The 17,427-nt window shown below is 43.4% G+C and overlaps 1 protein-coding gene across 1 annotated transcript in view; it reads right to left on the bottom strand.

Moving 5' to 3' along the window:
• CAMK1D (calcium/calmodulin dependent protein kinase ID) overlaps positions 1-17,427 on the bottom strand; it is a 371,797-nt gene that overhangs the window by 221,892 nt on the left and 132,478 nt on the right. The window contains exon 2 of the mRNA XM_081129205.1: positions 12,704-12,835. Within this exon, the coding sequence (XP_080985331.1) occupies positions 12,704-12,835 (132 nt within the window). The remainder of the gene's footprint in view (positions 1-12,703; positions 12,836-17,427) is intronic.

Raw genomic sequence — 17,427 nt, 5'->3', positions numbered from 1 at the left:
CTGAGCAGCAAAGGGCCCAGAAGACTGGCCCCCAACTGAGAACAGACCAGTGGGAGGAAGTGCACTCCAGGCTTAGGAGACATGAACACAGCCATAGGGAGTCTATATGCAACCACTCCTCTCCTCATTTATCTTAAAGAGGGAGAGAAAAAAGAAATCAAGGCTATGAAAATATCAACAATCTTGGAAGTATGATGCATCCCTCTTAAGCAGATTTAAGAGCTCTCTAATTCAGAATAATTAGAAAAACACAAATCTAAATTATTTAGAAATCTGAGCTATAAACTATTTTTAAAGGGAGTTGACTTATTTCAAGTACTTATAGACTGTTGAACCTACAGCTATCCGGATTACTGCAACATCTATTTAGATGAAAAGGTAATTACCACTGACATTTAGCACAATGGTTTCAAGAACTTTAAAATATTCATTTTCCTAGGTAGGTTTTCAAAATACCATCATAAGTGTTTTTCATTCAATCATATGCTCACCACACATTTTTTCAGAGTATTAGAAAAGATAAATTTCAACTGGATCTGTACCTTGAGTAGACCAAGTTCAAAATAACAGGATTTTATGTAATAAATGTAGTAGATAATACCATTCAAAAAAGATATAATGAAAAAAATCTAAATGATATATTGATATTACTGGCTATTTCATTTTAAAAATTATGCTTTATGCAAGTAAGTGAATGCAGCTCATTACTGCAAAAGGAGATAAAATGTCCACACTAACTAAACTCGAGTACAGAGAACACAGGAGTCTGAAATACTATATACTCTGAAAAGTCTAGCTGCCATCTATTCTTCTGACTCAGCAATAAACTGGATATTTCAGGCATAATTCTTGTGTAAGCAGTTTCTTCAGAACAGAGTTCCACTCAGAAGTTTGCACTATACTGCTTAACACTGGTCATTATAAAGAGAAAAACACTCATTCAAAATTATTTTTTAAAGAAGGATATTATCTTTTTGGGAAAGTTATATTAACTGGATAATAGACTTAATAATAAACTTAATAAGGACTGTCCCCAAACTGCCTAAATGAGCTATAGTATCCATGTCTGCATAATGAAATACTGTGTCACTTAATTAAATGACTATGTTTTATAAAATAAAAACAACTTGCCATATTTCTCCAGGAAATTATATCAACGAGCACTTTTTTTTCTGTGACAATAAGGTACTTATTCATGATACTGTTGGTGGATCAAATTTAGCTTACTGACTTATTCCTATTATTATTCCTACAATCTTCTACAAGGTTTTAAGAAATACTGTGCCCAGCTAGCATGGCTCAGCAGTTTAGCATCGACCTAGGATCCAGGAGATCAAGATTCGATTCCTGGTCAGGGCACATGCCCGGGTTGTGGGCTCCATCCGCAGTGGGGGCATGTAAAAGGCAGCCAATCAATGACTCTTATCACTGATGTTTCTCTCTCTTTTCCTCTCCCTTCCTCTCTGAAATCAATTTAAAAAAAATTTTTTTAAAGAAATAAGCAGTACAAGGAAAAAAAAGAAACTCACTCTGGGCCCAAGGACAAGTCAATCAAAGTTTCAACCATTCTATTGACAGCTTTAAAGAAAACCTGAGTAAAAACAGGTGGGAAGTTCCCAGGGCCCATTTACAATGTGCTATGTCCTAAATCCAATAGAAAATGGGTCCTTTATGCAGTTAAACAAGATGAACCACAAATGAATTTGCCTCCCAAGTTTTAATGTTATATGAGATATCACTAACACTGGCCCAAAACCTGAGGCACTGCACTACACCTGCACTCTATCATCCTTTGGGCCACCCTCCCAGTGACTGTATCAAATTGCTTTGTCCTAGAGGGAGTAATACTGGAATTAAACAAACAACAAATAAACAAATGAACACAATAACACACAAGACTTCACAGCTAGGGAATCCCAGTTTGGATTTGTGGTAATACAATTCAAACAAACAAACTTAACCTGATCCAGGAAAGCATTCATTTTAAAGAAATGGCTACATTATCCCTTTGTTCCCCAGCAAGGAGACTCACTAGAAAGACTATCTAATGCTTGAATGAAAACTTCTTTAAGTTTACTTTTATACTCAGGAAAAAGTTATTGAGGACAATTCTGGGGCTTCTTGAATAGGTGGCTTTATTTCACAAATGGTACCTTTTCTCAGTGGTCACCTCAGGCTCTTCTGCTCAGTGGCTTCCCTACCCTGGCCACCCTCAGGATGACCCAATGTCCCTCAAACCTACTCTGATGTCCCTGGGAGTGCATGAGAAGGCAGCCGCCCCCTCTCTCCCCGCCCCCAGCCTGTGTTTCTAGAATATCCCAGGAAGGCACAGAGAAGACACAGGATCACAAAGAGCCAAGGAGGGACAGGAGCAGCACTCAGGTGTCCAGCATACCTCCCTGGTCGGCAGCTGGGTACGGAGAGTGGAAAATGTCTTCCGGGATTATAACCTCTCCCCAGAGTAGCACTTTCCATATTTTCTAAATTATTCCAGTCTGTAGCTGGCTTCTTCCTACTGCACCTCTGAGAAGTGCTGTCTCCATTCTATTGACAAGAAACTGGCGTCATCAAACGCACCTGAAATGGAATAAGACTTCCAGTGCTGATCTTTAACACAGGCCCTAAGTGAGGCTGGCCTGAGCTCCTTTCCGGTGAATTCCAGATTACCAGAGACACGGAGCAAGCACAGCCTGCAGCAATGCTACATCCTCAGGACAGGGGGCAGGAAACAGCAGCAGGTCTAATTGAATCACCAGGGGAATGTTGGAAACAGATTCAATATCCCATCCTGGAATCTGGCCAAGCTACCCAGTAGAGTCTTTTCTCCCTTCCACACATACCAAAGGGTCTTGTAAACATGAGGAAGAGTCATTTTCTTGCACTCTCCTGAGGGATGCTGTGCAAGAGAGCCAACATGGTTATGTGGAAAGAATCCTGAATCAGGAGGCAGGAACCATAGTTCTGGCTGCATGTCCACCAGAGCTAGGTCTGTGACCTTGGACCAGTCACGTAACCTCTTTCTTCATCTGGAAATCAAGAGAGCTGGGCCAAGATCCCTAAGCTCCTTCTGTGCTAATGCTCTGTGATTCTAATGTTAGGGAATGCAGACAGCAAGACAGACAAGAAGAGTAGAACTTGTCATAGTTTTTCTTCAGCAAGAAAAACAGTAGAGCTGATAGATTCTTGACAACTCTGCAGCTACACTGGGTATTATCACTGCGGTTCTCTCTCCGCTGGATGGAGGCCAGTCACCTCACTGCTGCTGGCACTGCGTACTCTGCCAGCAGGGTTTCCCTGGGCCCCGGCAGGGCACCCTGCAAAGAGGCAATATGTGTGTGACTGACTTCCGGGAAGGCAGCTTCTCCCCTTTCCCACTGTCTGACAAGACGTCCCCAGGACACGTACAATAATATAAACAGCAAACATTTGGAGAGCGCATGCTATGTGCCAGGCGCTGTTTAATGCATTACTTCCCTAATCCCTACAGCAACTATGTGATGCAGGTACTGGTATCATCCCCCATCTTCCTGGCAATGGAGGCACAGAGTTGAAATGATTTGTCTAAGGTAACACAGCTTCTAAGCGGTGCAGTCAGAGGAAAACAGGCAGGCTGGTTCTCAGGTCCTCACCAATATTTTACACTGCCTCTCTAATGGCACTAAACAAGAGACAACTAGAGATTTGTTCTTTTGCCATTACTGAGCACCCCGATATGCAGTGGGCTGTTGCCTACATCAAGACTCCCTGGCCCTGTCTTAAAGGGACAACATGGAGACACCAGAAGGAACAAATCATAATGGAAAAGAGAGGCCTGGGTCTGACTTCCTGCTCTACCTGTTACTACTTATGTGGCCTTTGAACATTTCTTACATAAGTCACAGTTCCTCGTCTGTAAATGTGGATAATAATATCCACTTCATAGCTTTATTGTGAAGATTACATAAAACAATGCTTGTAGTAGGAGTCCCAGTTAGTTTCTAAATTATGACAAAGTGAGAATATCTGTACTTAAAATCTCAAAGGATTAAAAACTGCTGTAGATTTCTGGTGACTAAGTTGGGACAAAAGACTGAATTCAGATTTTAGAGTTGTGTCTATCAATTTACTTAATTAACACCTGTTTCAATCCATCTATTAATATCTACTGACATCTATTGGGATGTAATGGCAACTATTTCTTACTATTCATTGGGAAGCATATGATTTCGGATTCCTATCATTGTTCTAAGAGGGTCCAAAGTTCCGACAGCATTTCCTAATAGAAGGGAAGGCTGGGCACCCTAAAAGACAAAGAACAGCTCTGCAAATAAGAAGCTCTCTGCCGCCTCCCCAGCTCCATCACTCACCCAAACAACACTCTGTGCCTCAGTTTCTCCTCCTATAAAATAGAGAGCAGTTTCTGTACTTACCTCTCCACAGAGAGAGTATGATGAGAGGGGTAATGCCTAAGATCTGCATAACCCCTAACACTTGAACATTTTAAAGGTTTTTCATATGCCTTATTATCTTATTTAGGTAATTAGCAGATTTTTGACAGCATGAGGACATATTTAGTAAATAAAGCAAAAAGAATTTTTCGATCTTCAGTGGCAAGACCTAAAATAACTGAAATGTATTTAAAATGTGTCTATGTGTGTATATACACATGTATGTACATATATGTATATCTGTATATGCATATATTGTGTGTAATATATGCACATTTATATGTGTGTATATTTAGCACATCAGTCCTGCAGCCTTCACAAGAATGAAAACACATCTATCACAACACTGTATTTGTTTACAAATATCTTTACATGTATTTGCATTCCCCAGTGATATCTACTACATGTCTGAATCATATAATAAACACTATTTTTGAAATATTTATGAAAGAAAAATGCAAATGGTTAAAAATGGATCCCATTTATCAAATTCCATGCAACTATTATTTTAGAAATTATTCCATTCATGGTATATTTCCTAAAAACTTCAGACCAGTTACTTAAGATCTGACCTCAATTTTAAGCTGACTTTGGGGAGGAAAGTCAGTTACACAGCCTTAAAATGGTAACTGTATAAACCACCCAAATGATAACCCTGGACTTGAAGTTTGTAAAATAAAATTTATTCATCAAATTACATATAGTTTAAACTAGATAATGAGTCATAAATAAAACTTCACTGAAATCATTTATCTACACATATAAATAATGCCAAAACCAGGTAGAAAATAGAATTGACACAACCTAAAGTTTAACAGAAAAGAAACAGAAACATTTGGTATATATTTATTTCTTTTTCTGTATTTGCCAACTCAGGACTCCCTATACTTATTCTTTCATGTGTGATCCTCCCATCTAAGCTATTCTGACTTTTTAGGAATATTAGGCTATAAAATATATATATAAACTTCTGTTGGAATTACTTAAGTGAAATTTGTATAAATCACTAGGTAAGTAATTCATAGGAGGGAAAAACATTTGTCAAGATATATTATTAGAGGAATTTAAACCACCAAGTAATCCACACAAGGACTGAACTCCCCCCACACACAGGCAGATTAGATGAGAGACAGCACATGGAGACAAGCATGCAAATAACTGGCACTCTTTCTAGAAGTGTGATAAAACACACTGTTTCTTCAACTACTCTAAATATCTACAGAGGCATATATATAGCATAAAAGGTGGTAGGAACAGCCAGACTAGGTTTAAGTCCGCTCTGTTGCCATGGGAGAACCATCTTCCCCTCACACATGGCCTCCTCTTCTAGAACACCCCATACTGGCTGATGGACTCACCATCCCCTGGGTCGCCACAGCCAGAGAGCACTGGAAGTCAGCATGGATTTCTTCTTTATGCTAACGCCTCCTTGCTTAGTCAGTGCCCAAGCCCAGTGCTCCTCACCTCCTTACTATCACATGATCCCCTCACCCACCCCTGGGGTCCATGCTCACCATCTGCCTTTAGCGCTGTCAGGACTAGATTCAGGAAATCTACAATCTCTGGAAGTAGACCTCGCAGCAGAGTCAGGAGGGAAAGAGGTAAACTTGGTGCCATGCGGTCACCCAGGCAGGGACAATCAAGGGGGATTCCTGGAGGGGGTATCTCAAACTGAGGCTTAGCCTGTTGAAGCAGGAAGGAGAGGGTGGGAGAGGCAGAGGCCTGAATCATCTGCTCAGGATTCATCTGTTCCTTTGGGAGGAACAAAACTGAAACATGGGGTATAGGGGTGAGGAGGTGAACACTAGACAGCAAGATCACAAAGCAAGGGCTCGTTTCAAAGGAGTGTGAATTCCATCAAGCAGGTGACTTTCGGCAATGAAGGCTGAGACGGTCAACATCAGACGTGCATTTACACACCCATTTCTATCATGTTGTGGGAGCCAGGACTGAAGACAGGGAGGCACACAAACTTCCACACTTACCACAAGGGGCTCCAGAGGTTTGTGGTCACCAGATAGATAAGCCCACATGCCTGCTCAGGCTAATTTAAACGTCCCCATTTTGTAGGAAGGGATGCCAACAATTCTATTTTTCTACCATTCCTGGAGTTCTGTAAGCAATGACCAAGCAACCAATAGAACGAATAAAAGTGCACTGATTCTGGGTCTCAAATCAGATTAATAATATTCCTGGACTATCTGCTGTGGACAAAGCACCACAGGAAGGCCTCCTGAAAGCACCAACTGTATCCTCTCTGGCTGTAAAGCTGCACTGGCATCAGACCCATTTTATTCCTTACATACACACACACTGTTAATATGAAATAAACAGAACCACCAACGGTGGCTGAGCAAAGTTGAGTTTACTGTTTGCCTGGCAGGGAGAGGCTCCTTACCTAGGAGTCAGATCCACAGGGATCCCAGAAATAGAGGTGCGGAGCTAAAGACGAGGAAGTACCCCAACTCAGGCAAGACTGAAGTCAGGTCTCCGGGAGAGCCACAAAGAAGCATGTCGCCCTTCTCTGTGATTTGAGGCTTTCATATTAGAGCCTGGTTTAAACAGGTCCAGAAGGGTTGTGGCAACATTCCAGGGGGCCTGGTGTCCTTCAGCAAACACACCCACACATGCATGTTCCAAGCATGGCAAGACTGACTTTGATCATACACACAATGACAACAAAAACCACCATCAGATAACTTACTGTATCTCGCAACCCTGTTTTACTTGAATTGCATGGTTTTTTTCTCAAAATAAAGGAAACCTGCAGTAAGGGTTCTAGGATTGTAAAATATACACTTGCCTCCCTATCTGTTATCTTATGGCCTCTAACCATTATACTGCACACTTCCTGCCTGTGTCCTTAATTCCAAAACTAGCTTTCAAGACAAAAGGTCTCTATGTTAGAACGCTGTCTTCTAGGCAGGTCAGATAGATCCTTAAACAGCTGTATTGGTGCCTGAGAAACTCAAGTATCAGCTTTACCAGCTCAGCCATTTTCATTCAGTCATTGAAAAGTGGTTTTGTTCACCCTGAGTCGATGAATTTCTATTGAAGCGTATGTTTCTCTAACATACACAATAAACTGGCACTTGGCAGTGACTTCAACAAGTGAACCGGGCCAGCCTGCCATCAGAACAAAGCTGAGAGAGCTGAAGTAAGCCAGCTTTAAATGAGCTCATCTACAGAGAAGTCTTTCTCTGAAGGCTGTAACTTAATACAAAACCAGCTGTCCTCTTCTTTGGGTGCTAAAGTTGCCTTCCCTCTAGTCGGTCTGCACTGAGAGAAGCATGTCTAGTCTAAGAGAACCAGAGAACCAAGTTACTACTGCAAGAAACACCCAGGCCTCTGAAGTCCTGCTCTCATCTGGGTAAGGTGTTTGATTCATTCTCCCTCTAGAAAGCCAAGCCCCACCACACTTCCTACCATCATGCTGACCCGGGCCACATGCAATCCTGGGCTTTGGATTCAGCTACCTTCAGCAGCTCTGACTCCCTTCTGATAGTGGGCTCAGCACCTAGTCATGCTGACTTGACCAACCCCAATGCCAGCCTCAAAGAGCCTGGTTCTAGCTCTTGACTCAGCCTGTGGCTGGTGCCTTTGCCCCTCTGATGGGATGGTGGGCTCAAGCCAATCCCCCTTTCTGACAATGAAGCGCAGCTCCTTTAAATGGAACCTCTCACCTAAAGGAAACATATCTGGTGTGTTTGTGTGTGTACACATCTTTCTACACCCTGGACACATGAAGAGCAGCTTCACTCCCTGGGCGGTGAGACCAAGAGGCAAGGGCCTTAGCGAGCTGTTCTCAGCACTGATCTGACCACGTGCTGGAATCACAGCAGCGGGGAGAGGTTACAGGGGGGGATCATTGAGGGGGAGGTTGCTTTGTAAAATTTCCAGTGCCCACCAGAACTTCCAATTCTACCTCAACTGGTCTAGGATGGGGCCTGGGCATCAGGATGTTCTGAAAAGCATCCCAGATGGTTTTAATATGCAACCAGGGCTGAGAACCACTGATTTAGAGAGAAAAGGGCAGAGAGCATCAGCTGAGACTCCCGTGTACTCAGGTGGAGAGCACACAATTTAAAAGTAGTTCCTACCCAGGCCCCTTTTCTGGGGAAGATAACCTCTGCAGCCTACAAGGTAACCATTAGAACGGGGTGTTGAATTCTGGTGCCATGTGTCATGCAGACAGTCTCACCAGTCTGAGCCTCAGTCTCCCCAACTATTAGGAAAATAGCTACTCTAGATTCACTTGTGTTACTTCTCTCATCTCCCATTTTCCAGCTTTATGCATTTCCTTCTCTCTTCATCTCTCACTTAAATACAGACTGTTTATATATTTGCCTTTCTAGGTCTCAAAAAATGTTATATGTGTTGTCTTAAAATTAGATTTGGATAGAGTCTGCCCTCTAAATAAAAAATAGCACAGAAACTATAAGCTCTATAATTTTTTTAATCCTCACCCGAGGCTATTTTTTCCATTGCTTTTCAGAGAGTGCGGAAGGGAGAGGGAGAGAAACATCAATGTGAGGCAGACACCTCAGTTGGTTGCCTCCTGCTCACACCCCAACCAGAGCCGGGGACTGAGCCTACAAACTGAGGTATGAGCCCTCAGCCAGAATCTAACCCAGGACCCTTCAGTCCGCGGACCGACGCTCTAAGCAATGAGTCAAACCAGCTAGGGCTATAAGCTCTATAATTTAACTAAGGCATATGACACTGATAATGTGACAGTCCCTAGTGCATAAAATACTCCATCCCTGGGACCAGAGCTAACCATTCTGCTGAGAATGCTTGTACTGAAATATATAGATCCTGCCCCCGAATGCCAAAGTCAGACCAGCAGCTCTCTGCTGCACAGCACCTGCCCTCCACGATGCCTACCACTTCTGATTCCCTCTGAGCTTGGTTTAATATCTACTTATCAAGAAGAAGATTCATTTTGGAACTATTTTCAGAACAAGTATAAAGACATCCTTAAGGATACATTAGCTAATTACTTTAAGCCCATGAAATACATAAATCTCTCATCCTGCAATAAATTCAGCACATAGGAGGGCAAGCAGTCTCTCAGATTGGCCTACCTGGGTGAAAAATAGCATGGAAATATACAAATGACCAGGGTATATGGCAGAATTTGGAACAAAGCAGGTATCTGGAACCCTATCTATAATGGAAAGTACCAAATAATTTTTTTTATGTTGTTTCCAAAAACTTAAACATCTAGCAAGCCTAGATCACAGCTGAGTTCCAGACCGCCATAGTCAACTGGTCATCTCCACCTGGCCATCTTAAAAACCCTAAAACTCAGCCTGCCTACATCAGAACTCATCACTTGCCCTCCTATTTTGTATGTTTTATCTCAGTTAATAAGATCATTATCCACCCAGTTATCCAATCGGAAACCTGGTAGTTATTCTAGAATCCTATCTCCCCTCAACTGTCTCTCCACTGCTTCCAAATCCCTAAGTCTTAGAGATTCGATTTTGCGCACACACTCATATTTGTCTCTTCTATCTCAACCCATAGCTTCTATTTAAATAGGACTCCACCAGTGGCTTCCTAACTGCTCCCCCTATACTGAGTCTTGCCCCCTCCAATCTGTCCTTCTATGTTCTGCCACAGTAATCTTTATGAAACAATCCTGATCACACTGTCCCTCTCATTAAAAACTTTCACTGGCTCCCTACAGTCTACAGAGTGACATTCAAGGTCAAAGTGGGGTAAACAATCCCCCCCAATCTGACCTCTCCAACCTCAGGTCTCCTCCACCTCACCTTGAACCCTCTGCTCCAGTCTGATGAGCTAGCTAATTGGAGTTCCCAGCACACCAGCCTGCCTCCCATCTACTTACCTCTGTTTGGACTGTTCCTTCTGGTGGAATGTCCCTCTGCCTTTCTGCTCCCAGCAAAATATTCTCATTTTCTGGGCCCACCTCCTCCACAAAACCTTTCCTCACTCTCACCCAAAAGGAAAAAACTGGACAGCTCTGCGCTTGAGACCCTGATCAAACCTCTCTCACAGCATCTGTTATGGCACTTATTTAGTAACAACTATGAATTCCCAAGAGCAAGGATTGTATTTTATCTTATAACCTCAGTGTCTAGCAAGGCTGCTGATGCATAGGAATTGAATAAATATTGGTTAAATGAATGAATGTTTCAATGACGGCGTTCCAACAACTGAGATTCTTTACAACTCTGATCCTTTGCTTTCAGCTGCTTATGATGCGGAACTGCCTCTTAGTCCACATGCGAGTCATTTGTAGAGGACCAAAAAATAAACGAATTCTGGCGATATATCACCTTCTTATCCCCTGAGAAATCATTTCTCTGTTCTGTATTCCTGAAAGACGAGTCATGTTTCAAGATATTCCAAAAGCTGATAGTGTGAAACTATCAAAATGAGTTATTCCCAGTCCCTAGCCCTCGCTGTTTTAAGCTCCTTCTCCTGGCAGTGACGATTATTCACGTGAGGCGCAGGGTGGAGACACTAACTAAAGCAGAATGACTGTGGCATAAGCCAACATCACATATGAAGTCTACCTCCATGTCCCCTGCCATATAGATGAAAAATAACACTGGGAATGAAAACTGACTTCCTTGGATTTGTGGCTTCTAAGCCAATGAAGAAGTCACATAAAAATAAAGGAAGCATCCTTGATTTAGCAGAAGACAGCCCCATGCCCAAAGTAGAACCTCTGTAAGGCTCTGGGCCCACCTAGTATTTCATCTAAAATGTCAAATATCTGCAATGCAGCAGCAACTTAATACCTAGCAAATACCCTCCTCTCCAACTGCTGATTTCATACTGAAAAACGAGCAATTTAAATAAATGTTTCATTAACATAATGTTTTCCTGCTTGATACTAATGTAATTTGTTTTCCACAATTCTCTCCCATGGAGTCATTTCATGTAGTCCTGCACTGGGCAATCTGAAACTCTCTGGGTCCCTAACAGACAATCCAGGAAACCTAGAAACCATCCAAGCAACCAAACAAATAAGTAAAACCCTTACACTAAAGAACTGTTCAGACCCATCTGTTCTGGAATACACATCACATGTGATACAGAACAGGACGAACCCTCCCGACAACCTCGGTGGCGCTGGGTTTGTACTGATTGAGCAAAGCATCGTTCAAAGGGCACTGTTGGTCCCTAAGAAAGAATGGGAGGGTGGCTTACTCAGGAAGAATGTGTGGGGGTGACATTTTGTTTTAAGGCCCTACAAGGCTTGTTCCCATTCTGTTTTGCTTATCTGGACAGGATTCATGCTCTATGCTGGTTCCAAACCCCAAAAATTTCAAGGATATTTCTAACATCTTTTATTAATAGAAGTTCTTTAAAATTTCATAGCAGAATGCTCAGATACACTCCAAATAGGCAAAAACAGGTGCCATATAAGGGTGTGTTCCTCCAAACCCTGCGAGGCACAGGGGATGCTTAATCATGATGGGGACTGCATTAATGAAAGGTCCTCTTTTGAGTGGGTCCAGCCACATTGGAATGGTTCTGTGTGTGCCATTATGCTAAAGATGAGACCTTGATTTGGTTCTATTACACATGGGGAGCAAAAATAAAACTGAATGAAGAGGTGAAACACTTAAATAGTGAACTGTATGGAACTTCCTGGGTGCCATGTGTGTGGCGGGAAGTGGAAGACCCGTCAAAGAGTGGAAATAACACTGGTGGGGCTGGCAGTCCAGGCTCTGCAAGGCACTGAACAAGTGACTCTATTCCCTGAGCTTCATCTCCTTATAAAATAAAGCAACAACAATAACAACACTAGCAACAGTGTGGTGGCAGCTTCCCTTTACTGAGCACTTACTATGTAGCAGGTGCTACTGGAAGCGCTGTACAAACACTTGTGAAGCACCATCTCACTAAATTCCCAGGCCACATGTAGGGAGAAGGTATTCACTTCATTTCAGAGGAAGCTCAGAGCTCAGTGACTGGCCCAAGGTCACCAGCTAGCATGCATGTCAGGGTCTGAGTTCAAAACCAAGTCTACTTGACTGCTGTGATCTTGGGAAAAAGTAACCACCTCAAATACTGCTGCAAATGTTATAAGACATACTACGTATAGTTGAAAATTGCTCTCAAAGAAAACACAGTCAGTCGTCACTGACAGAGTCCACTGACCCCCGCCTGCCAGTCCTGATCACCCTCTTTGAACTCTGGGAGGCCAGCACCCACAGCCTTCTCCCTCCCTTGGACTAGACATGGATAATCCCAAGGCAGCCAGGGAAGAAGGCCATACCTCCTGGACTTACTTTCTGAGAACGGCTATCTCATTCTCTATGCTGCTTTCTTTGCCCTTCAGTGCCTTCTTAGGGATGCACTTCACCGCAAAGAGCTTTCCAGTTGCCTTCTCTTCAGCCAAAACCACTTCAGAAAATGCCCCACTGTAAAGAAAGAGGGAGAAAAAGAGTGGTTTAGATTCAGGAGTTAGGGGTTCCAAAGGCTCCTCTAATCCCACTGCCAAAGTTTGAGCAGTAACAGCGATGCAAATGACCACCAGCATTACTGTTACTTTATTGCTCAGCACCACCCCCAACCAAACTTCTTTATGCAAAGACACACATACACACACAAATGTATCCTCATGTGAAGGGACACATGGCTGTCCACATGGGTTTGGGTGCCTCTGGTGACACCTGCCACCCTGCAGAACAACACTGTAGCAGCCACTTGGGAACAGAGAAGTTCCCAGCAAGGTTCCTACCGAGGAAGATCATGTCCATCTGAAGCTGTCAGCACCCCACACCCAAGGAGACCAGAAGTCATACTAAAATTTCTAAGAGTCCTCACAGGCCCTTTCATCCCAAGAAAATTTCAGAGCACTTCAAAAACTTTAATTCTCACAGATAGGTAAAGATGTGACTAAAAAAACAGTGTGTTAGTGCAGCATGTGTTATTGGCACCCAGTTAATTAATTGCTAGGGAGGGGCACGCAAGTTTTCAATAAGCAGCTTCTTTCTTTATTAAACCAGCCAAAGACACAAATGATGCCCTGAGTGGGAGAGACTTTCCAGCCTGAAAATATAAATTTAACTCTGCAAGGGCAGAGCAATAAGCTGAAAATGTAACCAGGACTTGAGTCAACACAGCCCATGTCTCCAGAGATGTCCCCTGTGGTCAGTGAGCCCTGGAGCCAGTACCTCACTGGCCACCTTGTCCCCCTGCCCACCCACCCCTGCCACCTCCTGTATTTACCCACAGATAGTGCCTGGATGCTGTGCTTGGGCTGGGGGCAGAATATCCCCCAATGACTCTGAAACAAAAAACAGGCTCCTCCACTGTCCATTCCAGATCTCACTGACTTGGACCTGTGCACACAGGTCAAGGAAAACCACAAACCACTGAGTCATTCTCTATCCCTAGACTTTCTCTTCTATCCTCAGAGAGACAATGAACATGGCTTCTACACAGTTATGATGAGAGACAACTCCTCCTGCATCAAAAGAAACCACTAGAAGGACCACTGTCATCCCAATACCCATGCCCTAGGGGTCTTTGTTCTTCAGTCAACCTCAAAGAGATGCCTAAGCAAGGAAAACATACTTTTCTCTCCCTCTCCTTCCCCATCTGAAGGGATATGCATCTGTCATGGACCAAAGGAAGGCAAACAGATATTTTTTAAATCCTTTCCAGTGAGAGAAATTCACTCCACTTAGTACAATTAACTGAGTGTTTGGAACAGCGTTCCTACTGGAACATTAACTCCCATGAGAGAAGTCCGCCTATCTTCAAGGTCTGTATCTAATTACATAAACCTGAGGGGCAGAAGACAGGCATTCCACAGCAGAACCAAGTGGAAAATGTCAGACCCGAGGCGTTCTACCCAGATCCACAAATAATCGGCCAAGTAGGATTCTCCCCTCACACTACCACATGCCTCACATGGAACCAACCAGAAGGGCAATTATGAAATAGTAATACATGAAAACCCACAACAGGTTTATCACAGAGTGACATATGTAATAGGATATTCCCAGTAACACTTGGTCACTGTCAACAACTTTTGCCCAAAAAGACCAATTCGTATGACTTCAGGGAGCCCCCCAACCCAGGAGCTGTCCCTCCCCCTGGCTCTGTCTCACGGACAGACCCAGAAGGATTCATCTCAAAGTGAGTGAAGGTTCTTAGATGAAAGACACTGCGGACAACTATGTACATGGTCCCTCCTGTTATCCTCCAGGAGGCAGAATAAGAACTATGTTGGAGAGAAGAAAGATCAGTAAGGAAAGACCAGGATCCTAAAACCATGGGTGAGGAACCCCATGCATTCATTTTCAGTTTCCCTATTTGCCACTTGGGTCCCTGATGCTGATGATACCATAGTGGCTTCTCTCCTGAGTCTGTTGGATTTACTAAGTCAATTTTCCAGAAGGTAGAAAAGCCCTTTAGCAGTGGCAACCAAACTGCCAGAGCTCTGATGGAGAACTGCTGGCAGACCCCACTCTGCATCCACTCACACTCCTGCCCCTTCAGGATCTGTATGAATGGTAATGTTAGCTAGGTAGCGAGATATTAAAAAAGAAAGGGAGCAAAGGGAGTTAGACATTATTAAGCATAATCAACTAGGGAAAATAAGGCGGTTTAACCAGAAAGCTACAGCTTCACACACTCCAGGGGACAGCAGCATTGCCCCACCAAGGGGATTAATATCCCTCCCTTTCCCCATGCAGGAAGCAGCCCTCCCTCCGGTATAGGTTGTCAGGAGAGCAGGGGGAGATAAGCACATGTGCAGTAGAAGTCAAGATGGCACAGGGGGAGGTGCTTCTATGAGGCATGAGCAATAGGAGTGAAGATGATGACCACAGAGGCCTGTCAGTCTAGCCTGGGAAAGTAATAGATTGTTTAGGAAGTGGACCCATCAGAAGCCTGCGAAAGCTTGGGAAGTTGATTGGTTAGTTTGAAAAGAGTGCCTGTTCCTTCTGAAGCTCAAGATAATATAATCGCAGCTAACAAAGCCCTTCCTCCCCCCCCCCCCCCCCCCCAGTAATACGCACTAGTCCTGGTTTGTTTGCAAACCATGCGGATCTAGCAGCCACCTGGGGCCCATGCGGATCTAGCAGCCACCTGGGGCCCATGGCTGACCACAAGGGCTCCAACGAACTAAGCTCTCACATGACACAGAAACTCTGGACAGTGGTCTTTGTTTTGGCCTTGATGAAGACAAGATTTCTATGGTGGGATAGACAGAGATGAGACACTGGAAACCAAGGGGCAGCCAGCCTTCTATTTCCACCTGAATAAATCTTACAATAAAACAGTCTCCCATAAGAGGGTCCGTGGAACGCTTTCCTCATGATCCTGTGAAAGGACACAACTTCCGCCAGCAGCAGTAACAGACTATGGCCAATAGAGGAGGTCCTGTGCTTAGCTGCAGCTATCAGGAGCCCATAAGGGAAAAGTACTTCCTTGTTCTGTGGATCATTACCTTCCTGAGTGGGAAGTGAGGTTTCTGTGTGAATCTAACCCCTTGACCATGACATAATGAGAGGGGACTAGAAGTCGCCATCAGATCCAGTGCTGGTGGCTGCTGCAGGAAGCTGAGGTCAAGAGAAAACAGCACCTGAATCAAGAGTTCTCTACCTTTGTCCCTGACTTCAGGAAAGATGGACTATCTGCAACCCCATGATGAGGGCAGGACAAAGGGGCATAGATCCATGAAGGGCTTCGTGAGCTAAGCATGTGGGGGCTTGAAAATGAGGCACCTGTGAAAGGGCACAGGGATGGCCCCAGAGGGCCAAGGGTGCCCCTTATGACTCCGGGAGTCTCCATCAATGGGTACTAAGTAAAGTCACAGAGCCAAAGTTATATAGTCCCATCATCTCAGACTGAAAGTCAGCCTGCAATTCCACTTTTGGATATAACCCAACAAAACTGAAAGCAAAGACTCAAACAGATATTTATATACTTATGTTCCTATTGGCATTATTAACCATAACCAAAAGATGGAAACAACCCAAATATCCATTAATGAATAAAAGGAGAAATACATGTGCTTTCATGGAATATTCAGCCATAAAAAGGAACGGAATTCTGACACAGGTTACAACATGAATGAAACCTGAAGACCTTATATCAAAAGGACAAATAGTGTATAATCCTATATATATGAGGTACCTAAGGTACTCAAATTCATAGACAGAAAGTAGAATGGTGGCTGCCAGGGGCTGGGGAAGGGGGAAAGGGGAGTTATTGTTCGACGGGTAGAGAGTCTCTGATAAGATAAAAAAAATTTTAGAGGAGGATGGTGCCGATAGTTACATAACAATGTGAATGTACTCAATGCCACTAAACTGTACACTCAAAAATAGTTAAAATGGTACATTTTATGTTATTTATACATATATTAACACAATAAAAAATAAAAGTAAATTAAAAGTGTGTTGGTTCTACTAAATGACATTAGCTGGGATAGTCACATTGGAAAAATCTAATAAACCCTTTTACTCATTACCTCCCTAAAGGAGAAAGAAAGTCTGTGAATAATTGTAGGGTAACAGATGTTGTGTAACACTAGATATTTACAAAGGGCTTTGGCACAAATCAATTAATTTAATTCAACAACCTCAAGAAGTGTACAGGAAGTTGCCCTCACCACCATTACACAGAAGACACTGAAGCTCAATCACACAGGTAGTAATGGACAGAAAAGAATATTTAGGCCCTTGCCTGTGTGTCTAGTGGTTAGAGCATCAGCCTGTATACTGGAGGGTGACCAGTTTGATTCCCGGTCAAGGGCACATACCTGGGTTGCAGGTCCAATCCCCACCCCTGGTCAGGGCAGGTGTGGGAGGCAACCAATGGATGTTTCTCTGTCTCCTCTCTCTCTCCTCTCTCTCTGTCTCTCCCTCCCTCCCTCCCCCTTCTACTCTCTCTAAAAAGCAATGGAAAAAATGTCCTCATTCCTTGGGTGAGGGTAAAGAAAGAATGTTTAGGTTTCATAACCCCTCTGAGGTCCCTTTCAACACACGGAGCTGAA

The sequence above is a fragment of the Miniopterus schreibersii genome, assembly GCF_964146895.1.
Source record: "Miniopterus schreibersii genome assembly, chromosome: 1".
Classification (NCBI taxonomy): domain Eukaryota; kingdom Metazoa; phylum Chordata; class Mammalia; order Chiroptera; family Miniopteridae; genus Miniopterus; species Miniopterus schreibersii.
The sequence above is the reverse complement of the archived record's forward strand: the minus strand, read 5'-3'. Positions and strand labels throughout refer to the sequence as shown.